Source organism: Cygnus atratus, chromosome 1 (assembly GCF_013377495.2).
Source record: "Cygnus atratus isolate AKBS03 ecotype Queensland, Australia chromosome 1, CAtr_DNAZoo_HiC_assembly, whole genome shotgun sequence".
In the NCBI taxonomy this organism is placed as follows: Eukaryota; Metazoa; Chordata; class Aves; order Anseriformes; family Anatidae; genus Cygnus; species Cygnus atratus.
The window spans coordinates 90860140-90879888 of NC_066362.1; the positions used below are offsets into that span (position 1 = coordinate 90860140).

General features: G+C 42.0%; 1 protein-coding gene across 25 annotated transcripts in view; it reads right to left on the reverse strand.

Moving 5' to 3' along the window:
- BBX (BBX high mobility group box domain containing) overlaps positions 1–19749 on the reverse strand; it is a 138293-nt gene that overhangs the window by 106641 nt on the left and 11903 nt on the right. For 4 of the 25 annotated variants that reach the window (XM_050708528.1, XM_050708474.1, XM_050708462.1 and 1 more), the window contains exon 3: positions 15925–16013. The exons of 14 other annotated variants lie outside the window; for them this stretch is intronic. Coding sequence is in view for 6 of the 11 variants with exons in the window: in XM_050708462.1 (XP_050564419.1) it covers positions 15925–15932 (8 nt within the window). In the remaining 5 variants the exon portion in view is untranslated. Of the gene's footprint in view, positions 1–19; positions 252–15924; positions 16014–19749 lie in introns of those variants that run through there. 7 more of the 25 variants (XM_035540270.2, XM_050708476.1, XM_035540269.2 and 4 more) reach the window with 5 other exon arrangements.

A 19749-nucleotide genomic window follows, 5' to 3' on the forward strand; every position in this document is an offset into this window, starting at 1 on the left:
ACGCGAGGCTGGCACTCACCTCCTGCGCCCGCCAGGTCACGGGGCTGGCCGGGCGGCACGGCAGCCTGCCCACCATGCCGGCAGCCCTTCCGCTACGCCGCAGGATCCCCGCGATGCCGCCCGCCTGGCCTGGCGGCCACCCGTAAGGGCCAGCTCTCCAGACTCGGGGAAATCTCGCTCTCCTTCATGGGAGGAGTAGCCGTGTTCGGAGGAAAGCGAGCAGCAGGAAGCTGACCTCAGCAGCGCCGACGGGGCGGAGCGGAGCCCAGGCTGGCTGCTCCGAGCTCCCTTCTGGCAGCACGGCCGAGCCCTGCTGGAAGCCAGCCCCGGCACTGCCAGCCTCTTGTATGGCAGCTGTGGACTCCTGGGGAGCCGAGCGGGATGCGAGGCCTCCCCACAGCACCCCACAGACCCAGCTGGGGACGGCGGAGAAAGCGGAACGTCAAAGCTGAGCCAACAGGATGCACGGCGAGGCAGGCGGACTTCGGTGGGAGCCTTCAGCCGCTGTTTCCAAAGAAGAATTAAAACCCCTAAGGGCAAATGGGGTGCCAGCAGGTCTTCCTAACACACAGGCAGAACCTGGGTATGCCCAGAAGGGAAAAGCAGATGATCCCCGTTTGTTTACACTTTTTCCTGAGACGAGATCAGCAGGGGGAGTATTCCCACCCAACACTTGCTGTTTTCAGCTCCGAACGCTCTCCCCTCACTAGCTTGGCACCGCAAGACCTACAGGTACTTTGTACTGCGGAGAGAAAACGAAAATAAACAAGAAACCAAGACAGCAAATCACTAAGAGTCCTCACAGTACTTAAAACCCTGTCTGACACCCTCTACACTGGTACTGACAGGAAAAGTGAAAAGAGAAGCAGGACAGCCGAGCAATTTGCGCTTTACTATTTCTTTCACTTACTTCCTCTTGCCTGCTCAATATAGGAGCCAGTGACATGTCCTTAATGCGCATCTGGGAGATCCCACTCCAGAGGATTATGAAACCCAGCAACTTTAAACAAAGTATTTAATGACTGTTTTAAAATCCACTGTGTTTTGTTCACTTTCTTGACCACTACTTCGAAGTATTTCCTATGCTCGGTCTGCAGACAAATCCAGCAGTTTTTTTCCTGTAAGCAGGCAGAGCTAGCTTGTACCTTGCCAATACATGAAAGCAGATTTAACTGATCATCAGCTAGCACTTGACATCGGTTTTCAGCCATCATCCTGCCACCTCATTCTTTCCTTTTATTTGTGCAGCCTGAGTAAGGACAGTGCAGAGGCCATACAAAAGGACAGACAGAATTTCCTCAAGGAGCTCCTCAGCGCTGTTTCAGATAAAACCGCAGGGAACAGAGCAGAGATTCCCACAGCACGGAGACATAATCACAACTCTCCTCGCCTCTCTGCAGAGCCTGACCCTCTTCACTTCAAGAGTGGCCAGACAGGACTTGTGCCTTCGTTTGCAGCCTCCACGGCTCACAGCCTGCTTTTGGCAACTGCAGTTAATTTAATTCATCAGGCTGTAAATTGCAGGTTACCTATGCAGATGTAGATCCCTAGCTACAGCTCCTCTGATGAAGTACTCAGCTCTGACAGCAGTGGAGTCAAAGCCTCATTGCAGCAGCATCTTCAGGTGCAGCAGCAGCAGCGTCAGCAGAGCCACAAGGAGGCTGAAGGCAACCTACATCTCAGCATGCAGACTAGGCCAGCCAGGGTATGAGCAAAAACACACCAGGTCCTACCCACCTGAACCTCAACACATGCAGTTCAGCAGCTTTATCCTTTTTTCTGCACATACCGAAACACTCTGGTTTCACTTCCAGGAGAACTTACCTGTTAGTTTTGGGAAACTATTAGCACTGGAGTGACATACAGCTTCCTCCTCGCTAAGATGTACTTTGAAGCCAAAACTATATTGAAACTGGGAATGTAATTTATACACTCATCTGAACAGATTTAGCAAGAAGCAAAACCAAGAGTCCACAAAAACTGCATGGGGTGCTGTTCTGGTGGTGGCGTGTGGACAAAAGAGCAGGCAAGGCTAAAATACAGGTTAAGAGCATGACTTGAGAGAGAAGCAGCAAAGACACTCACAAACCTTTTCTGATATAATAAATGTTACACGAAACCCTGTGCAGAAAGCCTTCCAATCAGAAACCAACACTTGTGCAGCATCATTCATCACAGCTTCGGGAGTCCACCAGAAACAAAAGAGCTCCCAAGCCCACATCCCATCCCAGGCTTATCCTCTGTATTTCAGAGAAACAGTTTTCTACCTCTGCTTTGCACAAGAGAGATTCTACAGCACAGAGCAATGCTTCTTCCCTACTATTCAAGCTGAGATAAACTTTTGAAAGCACACTGTTCAGTTGCCACAAATACTGGCCAGGTATGCTGTTGGTAGTGTACTAGTAGCCTCCTTTCCTCATTTCACGTATACATGTACACCAGACAGAGTACTTCAAGAGATACATAAGACCAATCGCTGGCACTCTTGACACAACAGTCAAAGACAATTTATTCCAGCTACCCAGAACACGAGAAGCACTTCAAAAAATGTATCCTTAGTAACTAAAAATCATTAGACAATTTATGAGCTAACAAATCACAACATTACTGAGGTTAAAAATATGCTCTAACTTTATCCTGACTCTGTAACAAACTAAAACGCTCTCATACACATCTGTAAGTAACTGTTGCTATTTACTTTGTAAACCATTTATTGTTAGTGTTCTGGAAGACCGTCCGCTATCAGTTATACATCAGTCTCTTAACTACCGAATGGACTTGATCCCTAAGATGACAGGTCATACACCGACAAAGCTGGGGAAACACTGCCTGAAGTATTATGATGTTTTCAGTACAAAAAGCTCCATCTCTTTAACTCTTTCATTTTACGTAAGAAACTTCCTTGAGAAGCTAGAGTAACATCTGCTTGTAGTTCCAAATAATTATTCTCTGCATCTTTGCCCCTCCCAGGCTGCCTTGGCTGAGGTCATCAAAATAACAAATACATTTTGAATTAAAGTTCACCATTTCAGGAGCCGGGCTGTACAAGTCTTCTCAAAGTGAAACAGTTTGTGCTTTACACTACCAACCAGTTAGGCTTCTGTCACTATCTTTGCTGGCTAGCATTATTACCCTGTCCAGAGGTCTCTGGCTTCGGTGTAGATACAGCATTAGATCAGCAGTTTTTACACTGTGGTTGCTATTTCCTGGGGGGGGCTGCAAAAGTGACTAAGAAGTTTAGTCAGTTGTTGGTAGGCTTAAATAAGTTTATTTCAGGTATCCATACACTTACTGGACACCTTTTTTTCTTTTCCCCAATGTTTTCAAAGTAACAAAAGAAGTCGAAAACTTATTATCTTAAGTTGCATCAACTTTTTTCTTGCAGGGAGAACACGAATGTTTGAAAGATGTAAATGAAAAAGGCATCAAAAAGGATCAACTAACATATAAGCATCCTGTCACTACTAGACAGGGTAAAAACCTACCTCAGAAAGAAGGCAAATAGGAAACAGCAAGCACCTGCAAGCATATGCATGCCTGTGCATTAAAAACTCACATACTATTAGAAATTCATGAACTTCCAATAAAGTAGTTCTGTACAGTTTCACTATTAACTTGAATTTTTTAATTTTTTTTTGCTAAAACCACAGCTGTCAAAATTTGTTTATATTTGGTAATTTCTGATCCCTCATCCCCCATGTTAGAGACAGGTAGAGAGACTAAACACCAAACTGTCTCTGTTAAAAACAAAAACAACAACAAAAAACACACCACAAACAAAGCAAAATAGGAGGTATATTGGTCACAAATTTGCTTGGGCCATCACTACACTTGTCTTCTGAGCTGAAAGGATGACTTCTCTTAGCCTGTTACTCTGCTACTTTACGAACATTAAGATTACTTAGATACCAAGATGAGGAAGACCTGATGAAAGAAGGTACAAAAAGAAAAAATAACACTGATGAATCTTGCATGGTTGAAAGTTTTCTCCTGCTAACCAGCAAGGAAATATAACAACAAAGGGGAGCAAACAAACATTTTGAGTATATCTGAAACACTTAAAAATGTAACTCGGAAGTGACTGTCCATTAAGACATGCAAACAATTCTCCCATCAATCAATTTTACAATACTAGTTAATCTGGGTCCTATAAAATTCATATGAGAATGGTGCTCACATGCATACAGAGTTTGCAGCAATACCAATAAATTATGATCTCCACTAAGCTCCATATTTTATTCCAATCCCACGAACAAATACAGTATTTATCACTAATTTGAAACAAAGTCAATACTCAACTCAAAACAGATACAATCTCCCAATCCACCCCTTGCATTGTTCTGCAATACCACACAGTTCAAACAAGACTAAACAGATAAATGAACTCATCCACATTAATAAAACATTCCAAAAAACACCATCGACAACTCGTGTGTTCAGAAATAGCAGTATCTCCAGTTTGCTTGGAAGTTTTATCAAATATTTTCATATATGCACACGTACACACAACAGCATCCTAGGCTCTGTAGCATGCTAACAGCATACATGCAACAGCAGATCTGCATCACCTGGATGCCACTTCCCCATTACGTGCTACACACAAAGTGTCAGAACAACTTCAGGTGCAAGCAACGCTCACACATAATGCGGAAAATATCAAAGCCAAAAATCTGACTGCCAGCAGCATGCTCTCCCTTCTCCTCCTTCCCCCACATCGTTCTCTCAAGAAGTTAATTCCCTGCTCCCCTCTGCTTTACAGAAGGTACCCCAATACTTTGCACAACACAATACAATCCTAACACAGTTGCTCCCTTTTTAGCTTTATTATTACAAAAGTAAGTTTAGAGATGCTCAAGTTCACTTCTCGCACTGTAAGAGCACGTATTACCTGCAGCACAAACAAAAAACACCAACCTGTTCTCCCTGAGATTAAAATGCAAAACGGACTTTTTGAAAAGAAAACTGCATTGGTATAAGCCTCTATTTTTGAGTTCTCCGATCAGAAACAATTAAGAAGACATACTTCTACTTTACTTAAAAAATAATTTAAAAAAATCTACTTTTCTTCCTAGATGTACTGCTGCAATTCCATAAGCATATTCTTAAAAGACATAGAAAAGTTCAAAGAGCAGTTAGAAAGCAAGCTATTTCGCTCTGCTAATTTGCATTAAGTTTTATGGTTCCTATCTTCCCTCCTAAATGGAAAACTAACTGTAATAAAACATCAAGCCCAATTAGAAACAGCCACTACACACAACTATTTACTTGAATGATTTCCTTCAGAGCTTTCACAGAATCCTTTAGTGGTTGGGCCAAATCTTGTCATCTTCAGAAAAACTTCCTCCAGCTTCACACCTCATCCACCGAGTGCTTCACTGAATTCAAATCTTGAAACATTTAAAAATAAATCTTTCAAATTTAAGTTACTTTAATGAAGTGGGGGAAAACCACTGTCACAGCCTGAGTTCTGTATACAGGACACACACACACTGTGGTTGTTTTTTCATGTTACAGTATTAGCTTGCACATCAGAAAGCCTGAGTTTGACACGTAGTTGAATGTTAATTATTAAGACAGTGATCAAGTGCAATGTGAGACGTCCCTTCCAGAGCCAGAGTGCTGCAAAATCAGATTTTCTGGAGCTTGGTCCCACTGGTATCCCATCCGCCGAAATCCTGAAACCTAATTTCATTTTGGGCTGTCATCTATGACAATAGATCCTCTCCAATCTGAAAAAACCTGACTGACTTGCAGCCCCATCACGGCTAAACTCCTGTAGTGACAGTCGTGACCATGGCCAAGGACCAGCCACCATGGTGGATCGACGAGATGAGCATCACCCAGCCTTCAGCTGCTCATTTGTTTCACCAACCACGACTTCCTCCCAGTGATCACAAACTAACTGAACTCCAGGTGCTCCTGCTAAGCCATTAATTAGCCTTAGCTAATAGCAAGCTGGCTTTAAAAACAACACATCATTTCATCTTCAGTAATAAACGTTGCTTACGGTTTCATGCACCGGAGCACGCGCTTGCTTTAATATCTCTCACGATAATGTCCACTTGCATCCAAAGACCTGCCTCTGAATCCTGACTTGTGAATCGGTGGCTATCACCCGTTCTTCTCCAGCTACGAGCTTCTCTGTGTTTTGCCAGCACACTATCTAAAACTAAATGAGTCATTTTTCTCATTCAATCAAAAAAGCATGCATTTTCTTTTTTGGTCTGTGGTTTTTCTCCCCAGTGTTTGTGTGGGAATCTAAAGTTAAAAAAAAAAAAAAGTTTCTATTACGCAACATTTAACTTTACTACAAAAACACAAAACAGATTACCAACGCTGTAAACTGACATTTCAAACAAGCAAAAAAGCCCCCACAAAGCATTTGAAAACATCCGCAGCAACATTTCTAGGTTCAGCCATCAAAAGTGAAAAAGTCCTATGAAAAGTACTAACTGTTGCACGCCCAAATACAGCAAACCTCTTCATCAAGGAAAATCATACAGGTTTCTTGCATTCAAGTTTAAAACATCTGTGGGACACCACAGATGAGGGGTGGGGCCCCTCCTGCCACTCCAGCCTGAACACAAGGAGCGCAGATACCAGTCTGCATGTTAGCTACCTGCCTGGATAAATTTAGCAGAGTAATAGCATCCATGTATTGCGAATTGGGGAAAGGCCAAAGGTTATTTTGGTTTTGATTTGCAGGAAGAAAAATCACTGGTTTAAGCCAGGCCTCCCATTACCAAAGGATGTAATGCTTTACAGATCCAAACTACATCCTTGATCTATGCAGGAAAGCAACACACACTCCAGTTGTTAGGTAAAATACTGGCTTGCCAGTGACGAGTTCTCCCATTCCTGCATCCGTCCTGCACTCCTGAAGTGTAAGGCAGGTTAACAAGAACGGCTGTTTACATGAAGACCCCACACCGCGAAACACAGCAGCCAGAGGGTATGCACTGTCACTACTGCTATCCACACATTTTAACTTGTCCCAGAGAGGTACGATAGCCCATGGGAGATGGAAAAGCCTCTGACTGCTGTGGTTAGGCCCCGGCCTCAATCCCCAGATGCTCCCTGGACCCGCCAGTACAGCACAGGAGAAGGCCAGGGGTGGGGGCAGCCGCCGGCTGCAGTGCTGAGTTTAAGTGAGAAATGGAAAAGACTGCTGTAACAAGCAGCTCAGAGGAGTTCAACGCCTTCCCCAGTGCTCAGTTTGTTGTCAAAGCGATCCTGCTATTATAACGTGATCTCTTGACTTGCGTGTAGGTGCGGGTTGCAAACTTAACGGTGTCACTTGTAGACCACTGTGGTGTACAAACCACACGGACACTACAATTTCCCAACTACAGACACTTACTTACTCAGTACACTAAATGCTGTATTGATTTATTTATTTGTTTAAATCTTATGTTTCTGCAAAATTCTGGCGGGAGAAGAATGCTATACACAGCCTTGAAGGCTTACGCTGCTGCAGGAACACAAGGCCTGGCCCAACAACTGGAGCACTTACTAGTTTAGCCACCACATTTACAGCTTCTTGTCACGTGGACGTACCTGACTTCCTTCAAGTCACTAGAAGACCAGCTTGATCTGTTTAAGCAGGTGGCAACACCACCTCCTAGACCCTACACTGACTGGCACTCTGGTGCTGACAGTTGAGATAAATGCAGGTAGCTCAGCTGCAGCGTTGACCAACTTCTGTATTTCACATGCTTTCTTACGGATTTTCGTTTCCAGTTGTGGCTTCTTTAAGAAAAGGTGAAGAACAGAGTAAAAATCCTAGCTTGAGCACCAAAGGAAATGCACTGGTCCTCCCCTGCCACCCCACTCCTATAAAACCCAGGAACAGGCCCTCTGATCAACCGAGTTCATCCATCCCCAACGAGTTTGCTCTTTCAATAACCACAACAAATCTTAATATCAAAATAAATACCAAGTTAATTGAATAATAATTTCCCAAGAGAAAGTACTGTTTTCAACACCCAGTGTTATAAAAGAAATCCATAAACAGGATTTGCAACTTGCTAGGGTAGGAAAAGCTGTTTATGCAGCCCAACCAGACCTTGCATCCTAAAGGGGCGTCCACGACGTGCCCTCCTTGCATATGGCACCAAGCACCAGGGACTGGCACCAATGACTCTGGGTGGTTTCAGCAGCCCCATGCTCCTAGACATAGAAACTGGATTTAAATAAACTAAGCCAGTACAAGGAGCAGCAGCTGTAGCATCCCAGCACTCTGCATGAGCTAATTTACCCTTACTCACTGCAAGTTAAATTAGCGGGCGCAGAGCTCCGTGCTATCACTGCCAAACCACTTCTGATGCTTGTTCTACCTTATTTAAAGCACACTCAGGTAAACTACACAACACAGCAGTCTGCAATGTAGACGTACCCTTAGGGTTTGACATTATGCCAGGTTGGACTTGAACATGCTACATTTAAAGGAGGTGCTTCTAAAAAGTTGGTAGTACGCAGTCTTTTGACTTTTTGGAAAGACCCTGGGTACTGCACGGCCAACTGCCTAGATCTCAAAATTCCTCAAATCCAACTGCAAAACACACTTGGGAGGGACAGAGAAAACTCTTAGCCTTGTCAATAAACAGGCAGTATATCTGCCTGTTTGTCTGGCTGGACTCCTTAGTTGTGTTGGGCATTTAACACAGGCCAGTGATGCCCCGCATTCCCAAGGAGTTCATGGAGAAGAGAAAGCACTCAGCACCTCAGTAGGGGATCTAGTGGATGGGATGACTTCAATTGTCCCCGAATTAACTAAAATCAACAGAATAGCTGAGACTTTAAAGACAGAGTTTGGCAGATATGGAAGGAAGACCCTGGGTTTCCTGGAAGAATATATTTACACTGGCGAGGCAGACGTCCTGTGTAGTCCTCTCCACCTCTCACTTCCGCTAATAACACTGTGATTAACTGGAGTTACACAGCAAGAGCAATCAATTGCCAAACCATTCTGTAATCTTTATCGGGCCACCCAGTTTATTCTAACAGTTAAGTACACCACCAAGAAGAAACCTCTTGTGATTTTTTTAATTATTTTTTTTTTTAAATCACAGTTGAGAAACACCACCCAATGTCTATTGTTCTCTGGGAAGCTACCATTCTGGCCACTAAGACATGCTGCTATATACTCTGGATCCTTTTTCTGTATTCACTCTGACGAAATTAAAGTTGCTTTGTCTGTTGCCAGTATTGCCCCAATCGCTGACTTTCTATGAACAAACAACAGTAGGGCTCAAACTTCACCATGCCACAGAACTCTGAATATGCAGCAATACCATACGCCCTGCAAGCCCATCAAGGTCCAGAGGGTTGTGGTATACAGGAACAACATTTTAAAACCTTACTGAACGCCAAACACCTTGATCAATTAAAGTTTAAAACTTCTTCCATCACATGTACATACAGGTATGTGGTGCTTTTTTTCCCCCCTGCGTATTTCAAGTCAGCGTAAGCAATCTGTTGCTTCTCACTGAGTTGTAATGGGAACAAAGCATCTCACTTGCAGGACTGAAAATTTCAGAAAGCGTTAGTGACAAACGTAGCTAAGTTTCTTTCAATAAGTAATAACTGCTTAATAATTCACAGCTGATGGTCATTCCACCGGAGTGCTAACAGAAAAACCAGTCCAATCCTACTGGCATGCAACTGTTTAAATTATACGCCTTTTCAACCGCGTATCAGATTTCAGTAGTATGTTCATCAAATGCTGAATATTCGTGTAATTATTTACATAAATATCCTAAAATAATGATTAGGAAATTAAGACCTGAAATTCTTTTCAAACTGCAAGGCAGGTGAAAAGAGCAACCCCTGGAAATCACAACATTTTCACTTCAAAATAATAAATATCTGAATGCATTCACTAAAGTTATTTCCTGTTAAGACAGACCTGAATAATTTCCTACAATTCATGCATTCCTGCAAATAGGAGCATAAAAAGAAAGATTTCTGAAGCTCTCGTATTTGACAAGATAATAGTATATGCTACTTCTTTATGATAGTTGCTAAGAACATTCACCTCTACATTTCCTCCTGTGTCCCCCAGTCAGTAAAGCAAGGTGTAGGTATTTTACTGGCCAATTTTACTACATCTTAGTGCAAAAAGTCTGTAAGTCACTCCAAAAGCTCTTAATTTGTTTCTAATATTGCTAGAAAAAAAAACAAAAACATCCCCCACCACAATTTCATAGACAGGCATGGAAGAATTTTCACTCAATTTACCAAGTGGCTATTCCAGGTATATCTATCACATACACTTAGATTTACTTTTTTCCTACAGCATAGCAACATGAAATTAACTGGGAAATAAGAAACTGAAGTTTCATATAAGAGTTGAGCTATCTACTCCAAATGTCTGTCTAACAGGTACCTTTCTTAAACATTCTCGTTTTTGCCATAGCACTACTGAATTGCATTCTGTCCACAGACATGGGATTGTCTAAATTCCCAAAGGCACCTGGCCAATACAGAAAAATTGTCCTCTCATTCAAAAATAAAAATAGGACACTCACAGATTTAAAGAATATGAAATCTCAACACAAATCAAGAGATTCACAGGTCTCAAAACTAGTCTTGTCCAATGGATCAGGGCCAATTGCTTCATCTTAACTGTTTTGTTAACTGTTACTTCTGCCTACTGAAAACATGGAAATCCACTGATAATCTTCTAAGGCAGGCCAGAGAGATCCTACAATGGGAGACCTAGAACTCAGAGCGCAATGTTAAGCTAGCGTAAGTACAGAACAACGGGGCTCTCAAATTACATCTTTGACACGACATACTTGACTAACCCCTTTCTTTTGTGGTGCTTCTCACAACCTGATCACAGAAGTGTTTCAAGAGAGAGCAGACCACCAGCAGGTAAATGGAAACAAAAGCAAGAACAAGTGAAACAAGAACTCCAGGGAACTGGGGCAGTGAAAAGACAGCGAATAAATCCCCTGCATTTCAGCCTGATGCACTATATACTAGCCTACAGTCTCACTAATTAGGATGAGCTATTTTCATGACTTCCAGTAATCCCCACACTTGGATATTTCCAATGCTGGTTTGATTCTTCAGCTTCCGAGAGAAACATCTCTATGGCCTCATTAAAGCAGCAAAGGATTCCTTCACTCACGCAGTCCTGCAGCCCCAGCTGCTGCGTCTGTCCTCATGATCAACATCCTCATCATGTCAAGGTGAGTCTGCATGCTGGAGATGCTCACTGCCAATTTGTTAAACTGTGAACCTCGTATGCCAGCTTGCTGCTGCAGGCCCACTCTCCGTTTGCAGCAATGATGCACGTTACAAGCAAAGAAGCAGCACCGAGTGAAAATGAAGGTCCTTTTTGTTGACATGGAATGAATGCTTGAACTTTTTTTTTTTTGAAGGAAAATTCTTGAGGATAGAATCTTATCCATTTGCCTAAATTATTCAGAAGTGCAAGCTGGGTTTCTGAAGTTTGGTCTAAATTGCTTATGATCCAAATGCATGCAATTGGCAAAATCGATTCATTACCTTGACTTTCCTTCAGACCGCAGCTCTGGTGTAGAACAGTTAGCTCCTGCCACCTTGTGGGACTCCATGGATTTCCCTGAAAGCCTATTTCAGTGGCAAGCCAGTGAAAATAAATAAACATTTAGGAATTACTTTCCCTGAGTTTCACCATGGTGAATATTAAAATGAGAGAGAAATATTTATGGAGAGGGCATGCTATTTTGAATATTTTCTGGTTCATTATTCCTAGTATTGTTTACATAGTTGTTTATATAGTTGAACTGCTGGATCTAGTAATCACATGGAGGGTGTTTTAAATATTTAAATAGCTGTCAAGAATCCTATGTTTTGGATAGGCTCTTTGCTGATGCATCCAAGTTTAAAATAACACTGTGATCAAATGCTTGTCACCAATAGTAAATTTCACATATTTGATTCCACACAGAAATACGAATTTAGGCTGAAAATCCGTGTACTTCTTAACTGCAAGTTGGCCTTCTATTTAATGTTTTTCCCCCATATTATTCCCCTCCATCCCCTACCATATGTGGAGGACTTCATGAACTACTAAAGTTCTCCAAAGAAGAACAAGAAGTGGAACAGGAGAACTTTTTCAATGCAGGAACGAGCGGGTGAAGATCCCTGGATCTCTGTCCTCACATCTTACACCTTGTCTACTGCCACTCAAGACAAGTGACCAGTCACACCTACTTCCTGGAGGTACAAAAGACAACAGCAGCTGCAAAGGACAGAGCAAAAGTGAGGTTCTCTATTTAAGCAAAACATCTGCTGCTCCAGATCACAAAAATGAAAATGCAGAGAGAAGCACGGATGATGTGAATCCGTGAACCTGATCAACAACCCCAATGAACCTGATCCTTTTTGTTCTCAGAGCTAAGAGAGTTGTCACAGATGCATAGAAACGCAAGAGCAGTTGAGGAGCACTTCCACCACCCACGTGCCTCCCAAATACCTCCTCTGAACCTGGTGGAGATTTAACACACTGTATTCATGCCAACTGTAGAAAATTGAACTCCTCGGGTCTTCCTTCTAGTAAGGGGAAAAACTGTCAGACTCAAAACAGGAACAGCTTTCTGACGTCATAAGCAAATTGTCTTCAGCAAAGGCCTCAATAGCTCATAAATAAACTGAGGAACAATAATTACAGACCCATAGCCAAAGGAAATGCAGCAGGAATGTCCCCTTTCATCCATAAGCAGAATGCATTTTTCTTAAAGAGTGAAACAATGACAGATTGTCAGGCAATGAATCAAGTTGGCACAGCATACCTGAGGGACACAAATTGTGTGCTCTCAGATAAAGTTTTACAACCTCATGAGCTTCCCTGGTAACTTCAACAGCAGGGTTGTCTCTGATAGCTTTGATATTCCTCCCCCTTTATCTCCTCCTACATAAAGTCCCAATAGCCTGACAATTAACTTACAAGTCCAAGTTTGGAAGTGTCTGCAACAATCTCTGACAACACCTGGGCTGAGGATCCTTCTCAAACTGACTTGTGCCTGTGCTCTGACTGCACCTGGACGACACCACAATGTTCCTCACAGCTGTCCTTATGTTTCCTACTCTCCACTCCAGGAAATCCAGATGGAACAGAGCTCTGAAAGATGAGGACTGCGGACATACCATGTGCACCCCAAAGGTGAGATAGAGCCAACACCTTGCCAGGACAGCACAGGCACCTCTATCTTCTCCCCTCGCTTTGAGCATTAGGAATACTGACACCTCATCAGGAGTTATCCAAAGAAGCCCTTTCACTGCTCCGGAGTACCATGCCATTGAACCAGTCTTGCTCTAACTGCAGACATGTATCTAAGGCACCTTCTGCCCCTGGCTACAGAGAAAAAGCAATGGCGCTCTCTAACACCAGAGGGGCTCAGATCCAACACTGACTGCTAGTCCGTCAACACCACCACAAAGCACTAGAGAGAAACAATGGGACTCTACAAGAAACTTCATTTTGATGCAAGTGAACGTTGGTGACTGCCTTATCCTCTCATCTTCATTTTATTTCTCTACTAGTCCTATATTCTGCAAGATTAGCAATGCAGTAGGAAGACCCCTACTTGCCTGGACACTTAAAGCAGTACCAGGGAGTTGAGCTACTACCTTATTCTACAGGATGGTTTGAAAACGGTGGCGGCATAGACACTTCTCATGCCCTGACCAGAAGTCCTCATCTTGGCATTGACAACAGCAGCACGTGCAAGCAGCAGCAGACTGAGAAGTCTCTGACTATTTTCAGCTCTCACTGTTGTCCACAGGATTCTGAACATCAGCAGTGACACCCAGCCAGCATTAACTCCGCGTAAACCTGTGAGATCTCTAAGGAGCCAGCAGCATCTGGGCCAGGTCAAGGAAGCATCATGGCATGGCTTCAGCCTGGTTCCTATCTGAAACACTTCTCCATATCTGCCAGGCTAAGATTTGTTGTGCTTTTTCTTGAAATATTTATTTTTCTGCAAAAACACAATACTTTTGTTGAGGAAACTTTCCAAGCAGTTAAATAAGTTACTTTATTCATGTAATAACTAGAAAAAGAAGTATTAAAAAATTCCTTGCCACTGGGCCACTTACCACTTATTTTTATTGGTACCCTTATTTATCTCCTTTTATTGTCAACTGCTTAGCCTTATATTTTAAGAAGAAAGTTCTGAATGTAATCATCTCTATTTCTTGAGAAGCATCTCTAAAAAAAAATCACTCCGTTTACAGAATTTACAAGCCTCTGTACATAACAAATCTCATCAGATTTCTAAGAGGAACCTTGCTGCTTCATCAACTGGAATCCACAATCAGATCCATCTTAACCAATTGTTCCACTGATGCCAAGCCACAACAGCCTACCCAGAAGTGTACACATGCCCAAGAATTTGTGCCAAAGTGTCTTGGTGCAGGATCAGGTCCCTATACGATTAGCTGCAGCTAAGGCTTCAATCCGCCAACTGCTTAGGGGCACTGACAGAGGCACTGCCGGACTGGGCCCTAAAATAACCAAGCATACACAGATCTTAGTCTTCTCCACAAATGAAGAATTCTTACGCACAAACAGAAAAAGAACAATGAAAAAGTGTTTTGTACTTGTGAAATAAAAATAATTTCTTTGGAAAGCAATCAGGACCAACAGTCTTCAGAACAATCTCCATAAGATCGATAGGCTGTTTCCTCATATTTATCTTTAAAGGTGTTTTGCCTTTTTTTCTTCTTGAAGATAAATATTTTTACAATAGTAATTCTCTCTCATCTCCCTCAGAAGAAAACCCTACATGACCCTTGTCTTAAGGATAAACCCAACAAAGGAAAAACTCAGTCTAAAAGATTCACGTTTGGGAGCAGCTAAAAAAAACTGACAATGCTGACTGTAACATTAAAGCGAGGATGGAGAAAACCTTTCTTAGGATCCACCAATTTTTACTGATTATTTTCTTTCTATTATTTTATTTCACAGTATAGCACACAGACAGCTGGATTTGAAATCAGGTGAACAAGGTATAAAGAGTTTTCTGTGAAATCGAGTTCCGGTATGCTCAAGACTGAGTGTCAACTAAAAAGCAGAACACACTTAAAACCCTAGGTCGGCACAAAAGTCCACAGCTCCGAACAATACTAGCCTAAGAAAAGAAAGCACGAGATACAATGATTCTCAGTCCAATCTGCTTTAAAAGACAGTCATTATGCTTGCTTGTTAGTGAACTGCTGCTAAGAACTAGGAATGCAAACCTGGGACTTGAGCAACAAAGTCTCCTACAGAGCCCCACAGTGCTGCCGTGCTTACTTCCTTCCAAACCAGTTATGCCCACCTTCAGAGCAGGAAGCTCAGGAGGAACAGCTGGACTGAACACGCTGAAATATTTAAGTACAGACCTAGCCTGGCCTAATAAAGTCCTCTGAGCAGTAGGATGTTTTATGCTGGTACCAGGCACGAGCTAAATACATTTCTATCACCTCCACACATCTCAGACCACAGAGCATGCTCGTACATCCTTGCAAGGTCACTTTCAAAGAAGTGGGAAGAACGGAGGGCAGTACTCATACAGCACTGAGTTCAGAAGAAACCCTGAGTTGGAAGAACAAAACATCAGGTCCAAAGGCTCTTGCCTACAAGGTTAAATTTCTATCATACAGCACAAATTCTTGTATGTACAAGAACAGTTCTGAACACTGAAGCTGGATGCTGGCAGATTTGCCAAGAGTTTGCAAATTCTTAGCTAGTAAGCCTGAAATTTGTCAGATAACACAATTCACTCCCCACCCCTACCCCCCCAAACCCCCAATCAGTATGGAAAAATAACACTGTGTCCACATATAGGGCAGAGGTTTTAGTAACAAAGAGGTAGCTGGTGTTACAAATTTTACAGTGATGTCAAAAATGCCAGGAAGTTCAGAAGTTTTGCCATCCCCTGGTCTTACCTGAACATCCCCGGGTTTACTCTGCGATCTGCAAAATGGGGGTGGTAACTCTGGTTCTGAAGTGTTTCTAAAATGTAGTTAGCTGACGCCTGTAAAAGTACACAAGTATGACAGCAAAGTGTTATTATCCCCTAATAAAGTTTTATTGTTTAGCAAAGTAAGTAACATATATAAATGACAACACCATCTGTGTTCTACAGTACACTCTTCCATACTTTTCCATTTATGTATCTGTTAGAAAGTGAAGTGTTTTGACTCTTTGGTAGGATGAAATGCTGAAAGTCAACCTGCAGTCCACCTCTCTATAGAGGAAGAAGCAAGCAAGCATCTTTTCTAGACTTTAAAAATCATCACAGATTTTAAACCAAACTAAGCCTCGTTGTAAAGTTTTCCTCTAAGTATTAGAAAACAGCTCTATCAATACAATTGCTATTTCACCTTATTATGGAGCGAACATACGGTGAAAAATAAAAAAAATTAAAGAGTCTAGACAATTCTTCTTTACTTTCTGTTCTGCTACTCAGTATCCAGTTTTTCTATCCATAGATAGCATCACACTTTACAAAAGACAAAGCCATCGCCATTCTGATTTGTAAACATAGAAACAGAAAGAAAGAAGTGATCTGCCTGAGATCATGAAGCAAGTTAATGGTAAAACTGCATAACTACTCAGGTTTTTTTTCTCCTTATTCTATTGGCACAATTTTCTCTCTTTGCTTGAATCCTAAAAGGAAGCGCTAACCTTTCATTTGCTTGCTAAAGTATGAATGCAGAAGCAGAAAACATTTTCATCCATCCCTCTGAAAATATCTGAACTTAAACAGTGAGTTGTATTAGATACAGTATTGCATATCTCCAGGTCATACCTCCAATAAGTTCATTCAGTGCATGGTGCACATTTTACTAGAAACTCACTCCAAGATCATTCTTCCTCGCCCCAACGCTGTTTGAGCGTAATTCACACATTACACCAAGAATCTGTCTCCCTTAGAAGAAGGTCTTGCTTCAGCTACAGCAGGACCTGATCAGTACAACTACCACGGCACCAGGACACTAGTGGGCACCTAGCAAGGGATTTATCTGCGTGCATGCTTCACTTCTACATCAGTTATTATACCAGCATACCTTAACAGGCCAAAAAGCAAACTTACAGAAACGCAAGCCCACCCTTATAGAAGGGATTTTACAGCTTGTTTGGGTCTCTGAAGCTAAAAAAGTTATCACGGCATTTGGTACCTTCATTCCAAGTTTACTGTATCCCTGCTCGTACTTCTACCCACAGCTGCGCTACGGTAAAATTCACACCAATAACTGGTATCGTTATACAGGTAAAGCACAGACGATCCCCAAATAATAAGTTCTTCAGTGAGATCCATGAAGGCATTTGCTCCAAGTCCACACTTATGTCCACTGAAGTCAACAGCAGACTTCTCACTGAACTCGAAGCAAGTGATCAGACCTCCTGCAGCACAGCTCCTGTAAACAGCAAGCTTTGTCTGCAGTGATGGGACCAAACCCTCTCCCCCTCCAAAACAGAACCGCAGAGGAGTGAGGGTGTCTCGTTCTCCCAATCAAGCGTAACCCAAGTAGTTTAGCAACATTATAAGCACGCAGTGCTCCCAGCTGGTTTTGCCAGAATCTCTGTGACAAACACAGCCCAACTCTGCTCCAACGGCTTCAGTGCAATTGCACGAACTCTCATCGAATCAGAATTCAGACCGAGGTGAATGTTATTCCCAGGTTTTTTAGCCTGACCAGTAGCCCATTTCAGTACACGCCACCAGGAAAACACCGCTGGGCACATGTGAGGAACGGGCTTCCCCGAGACATCTCTGGCAGAACACCCTCAAAGATACCAGCTCTCCTGAGGAAATCTTGGCTCAAATACTTCTTTTCTGAAAGGGAAGAAAGCCTCAGCACTTCACATGTTTAAGGGGGGAGGAAAAATGCAAGTTAGAACATGACTAGTTCAATCCTAAGGAAATGCAATAACTATAAAATCAGCCACATTACTAAAGCGTTCTGTTTAAAACACTTATGCTAAACAAGAGCTAATTGTTTCAAGGCAGTTTCATAAAACATGAATGCTTCAGCAATAAACAGCTTCCACAAGAAAAGTTGCCTAAAATGCGTGACTACTTATTTCCTTACTGATCTTGAACCAAACACAGGTGAGAATGAAAACGACGACCCTTTCAGGATGAGTGATTCATCTGACTCTGGCATGCTCTCTAATGAAAAAGTGTAGGTAACATTCAGTAATCTTCCCATTTCTTTTTTTTTTTTGTTGGCTGTTTTAAACATTTGTGACCTACAATAGCATTTTGACCTCTGCTTCAATTTTCTTCTGATTGCTATTCAGGTTTCCAACCTTACACATTAGCATTTAGTTACGCAAGAACCCCAACACAACTGTTGATATTCGGAGTACCCCATGCACTGATACAAAAGAATATGGAAAAACAGGACACAGAGACAAGATCACAAAACCTGTTTGCGCTGAGGAAGGACTGCCGTAAAAAACATTTCTTTAAGTGTATAACTCCTCCTCCTGGTGGGGGGGAGCTAAATTACAATATACAAATAGCTTGTATAACTGTGCCACCAGGCCTCAGGTACACTCCACATTTCTGAGCACAACCCTTCTACTACCTGAGGCCTAATTCTGCATTCCTTAATAGTCACAAATACTGCTACGCACTTCCCCTGCTGCAGAAAAAAACACCGTGGAGCTGCAAAGTCAATACATGTTATCAAGCTCTTTGACTCTGTCAAGATGCTATTAATATTTCGGTAGGGTGGCGGTTGGAATTCTTTACCCATGGTATCCCATAGAGTTTCTGTGACATTTACTTTTCTTTTTTTAAATCACTTTCTTCATCTAATACATTAGAGAAGCTGAGCAAAATGGATTCAGCAACCAACTTGGTTTCACTTTTTGATTTCTGGACAGCAGTGGTGCTAGAATCATTCCTGGAAGTTATAAACTCCTCCTTTGACCATTAAAATCAGAGTCTCATGCCACACAGTCTAGAAGACTGCCACAGCAATTTTAAAATAATCATTTCAGTTGTGGGTTTTTTTTTTTTTTAATTTAATCATGTATCTGTGTGAACAGATGAATATCTGTTGATCTGTACCTGCTAGAAGCTAGTGGTGTCCAGCTCCCACAAACAAAAAAAAAACAGTTAATACAGCCACAGTGTCATCTAGTGAGTTACTCTACATTCCTTAATGGGGGAAGATACATCTGTTATTACAAGCAGAAACTTTGGCTATTGGATACTGAAGTTGTCTTAGAAAACATACTCAACAGAAACGGATAACTTAAAATAAAATCCTTTCTGAACAAAGAAATCAGACTCAAATTTAAATCAGATGTTACTGATGCTGAATGTATACGAATAAGGCATGATTAATTGCAATTTATAACAAAACAATATTAAATTCTACTGTAATGTTCTATAACTTGATTCATAGTAAACTAAAATTATAGATGTTTGACTTCAAAGTTGTAGATAAAGTTCGAATACTGAACAGGTAAGTAGTCTTCAAAGTATTAGGAACAAGAATTAGGTTTAGATCGAGGTTACCTGAAAGCAGCGACTACCCCTGCAGTTGCACAGAAAATGTCTTTGCTCCAGGTTAGTCATTTAAGGGAGTTTAGGTTGAAAAAAAAAAGTTGAAAAACTAACAGGGAACTGAAAAAAGCAAGAAAGCATGTTTTCCTTCTCATCTGAGAAAGCAAAACAGACAGGGATTAGATTTCCTGGGTGTAAAAGCTTGGTTTGGTTACGTCAGAATCTGTTACCTTATCAGGGACAA